This window comes from Myotis brandtii, unplaced genomic scaffold, assembly GCF_000412655.1.
Source record: "Myotis brandtii unplaced genomic scaffold, ASM41265v1 scaffold691, whole genome shotgun sequence".
Lineage (NCBI taxonomy): Eukaryota > Metazoa > Chordata > Mammalia > Chiroptera > Vespertilionidae > Myotis > Myotis brandtii.
Genome location: NW_005370704.1, coordinates 484,068 through 485,695, shown reverse-complemented (window position 1 = coordinate 485,695; position 1,628 = coordinate 484,068). Strand labels below are relative to the sequence as shown.

Below are 1,628 nucleotides of genomic sequence, written 5' to 3'. Positions count from 1 at the left end.
CAGGGCCCGTGTCCTCGTCCGTCATGTCGGAGAGATCCTCCCGCACCGGGAACTCGTCCTGGAGGAGCAGGCAGGCGGGGCCACCGTGCCGTTAGGCTCTGCCTTCTCCTGGGCAGGTGACAAGGCTCCTCGAGGGCCCCACACCTGACCCAGGGGAAGGGGACAGCAGTGCCTGAGGGTGGCAGCCAGGATGCTGCAGCCCCTCCCCTCTGTGCCCGTGACGGGCAGCCAGGCCTGGGCTCTGGCATCACGGTGATGCTGCCCAGCATTCGGGAGCTGTGCCCTCCCTGCCGTTCCGCCCCCAGGTGCCCTCGGCCCTCACCGCTCTCCGTAGTGTGTCCGAGTCGCTCTCAAAGTCGGGGTCATCCATGACAAAGGACAACATCTGCGCAGCGATGGGCCCCTCAGGGTCACTCTCTGACGAGGCTGCCAGTTCGTCCTTCCCGTTGGGCGCCCTCGAGGGCTCTGCGCGCTTGTGCGGCCTCGGGGCCTTTGTGGGGGGCCTTTGGGACAAGGAAGTGGTCAGGGGCCTGTCTGTCCTTTCTCCTGGGGCCGCTCCCCTGGAGATCCCCACATACTGTGTGGTCTCTGGCTCGGAGCACTTCTGGGGGGCCAGGGCAGCGGCCTTGGGGGGTCCTGCTGCCTCTTCATTGGAAAGAGTGTTCTCCCTGGAGACGGGCAGCAGGGGCCTGCTGGGCGGCTTGTCTTCCAGGTCCACATCGTCCTGGAAACCCGCCACCATTGGGTTCCCTCCGGGGGCCTCCCCGTCACTGCGAAGGAGGGGCAGGGAGGTCAGAGGTCATGAGAGGGTCCTGGGGAGCCTCTGGCAGCCACAGGGCTGGTCACTGATGGCGGGGCTCAATGGTGAGGGGACCCTACTTCTGGGCAGGCTCGGGCTGCTCTGCAGGGGCCCATGCGTGGCAGCAGCAGCAGAGGCTGCAGCAGGGAGGGAGGTGGGCCCAAGGGGAGGGACAGGGAGCTGCCCCAGTGGCGGAAGCCACAGGAGGGGCTGTTTCCTGCAGGGTGGGGCTCGCAGGGCGTGTTTGTCCTTGTGCATTTCTCAGGGACGTGGTGAGGCTGGGGATGCTTGGAGTGGGCCCAGGAGGGAGGCCATGCGGGTGGGGCTGCGGGCAAGGTCGGCTGCTGCCTGAACGGGTGCTGTCTAGGGCCCAGGTCTGTGGCTCACAGAAGGCCTGGCACCACCCTTACCTGTCGCTGTCCTGAGGGGCCTCGGCCGCAACTGTCCTCTCATCCTTCGGGGGGGCCACGTCATCCAGGAAGCTGTGGTCAAGGCCGTCCCCAGGAACAAATTCCTCGACGTCCTGGACTTTCGCTGGGGCCTCTGCAGCCGGAGTCGGATCTGTGCCCGCAGGGCCAGGACACAAGCCGGGGTTGGCCTGTGACTGGGCCATCACACTGCCCACCCAGGAGGAAGGGGACCCGGTCCCAGTCTGGGGGAGCTCACAGGGCCAGGGTGATGGTGCCATCAACGCCTGGGCTGCCCACACCTTCCGAGGGGCCCCCTGGGGCCTACCTGGGGGGGGAGGGGCCACCTCGGCAGCTGGCGAGGTCCCAAACAGCCGGGAGATGATGCTGCGTCTCGGGGCTGGAGCGGGGGCCACGGGGGG

At 67.7% G+C, this 1,628-nt stretch overlaps 1 protein-coding gene across 1 annotated transcript in view; it reads right to left on the bottom strand.

Moving 5' to 3' along the window:
• The window catches only part of RABL6 (RAB, member RAS oncogene family-like 6), a 15,938-nt gene that overhangs the window by 5,582 nt on the left and 8,728 nt on the right, over positions 1 to 1,628 (bottom strand). Inside the window, exons 11-15 of the mRNA XM_014529668.1 lie at positions 1,535 to 1,625; positions 1,210 to 1,360; positions 579 to 770; positions 323 to 503; positions 7 to 58 (exon numbers count right to left, since the gene is read on the bottom strand). Coding sequence (XP_014385154.1) covers positions 7 to 58; positions 323 to 503; positions 579 to 770; positions 1,210 to 1,360; positions 1,535 to 1,625 — 667 coding nt within the window. The remainder of the gene's footprint in view (positions 1 to 6; positions 59 to 322; positions 504 to 578; positions 771 to 1,209; positions 1,361 to 1,534; positions 1,626 to 1,628) is intronic.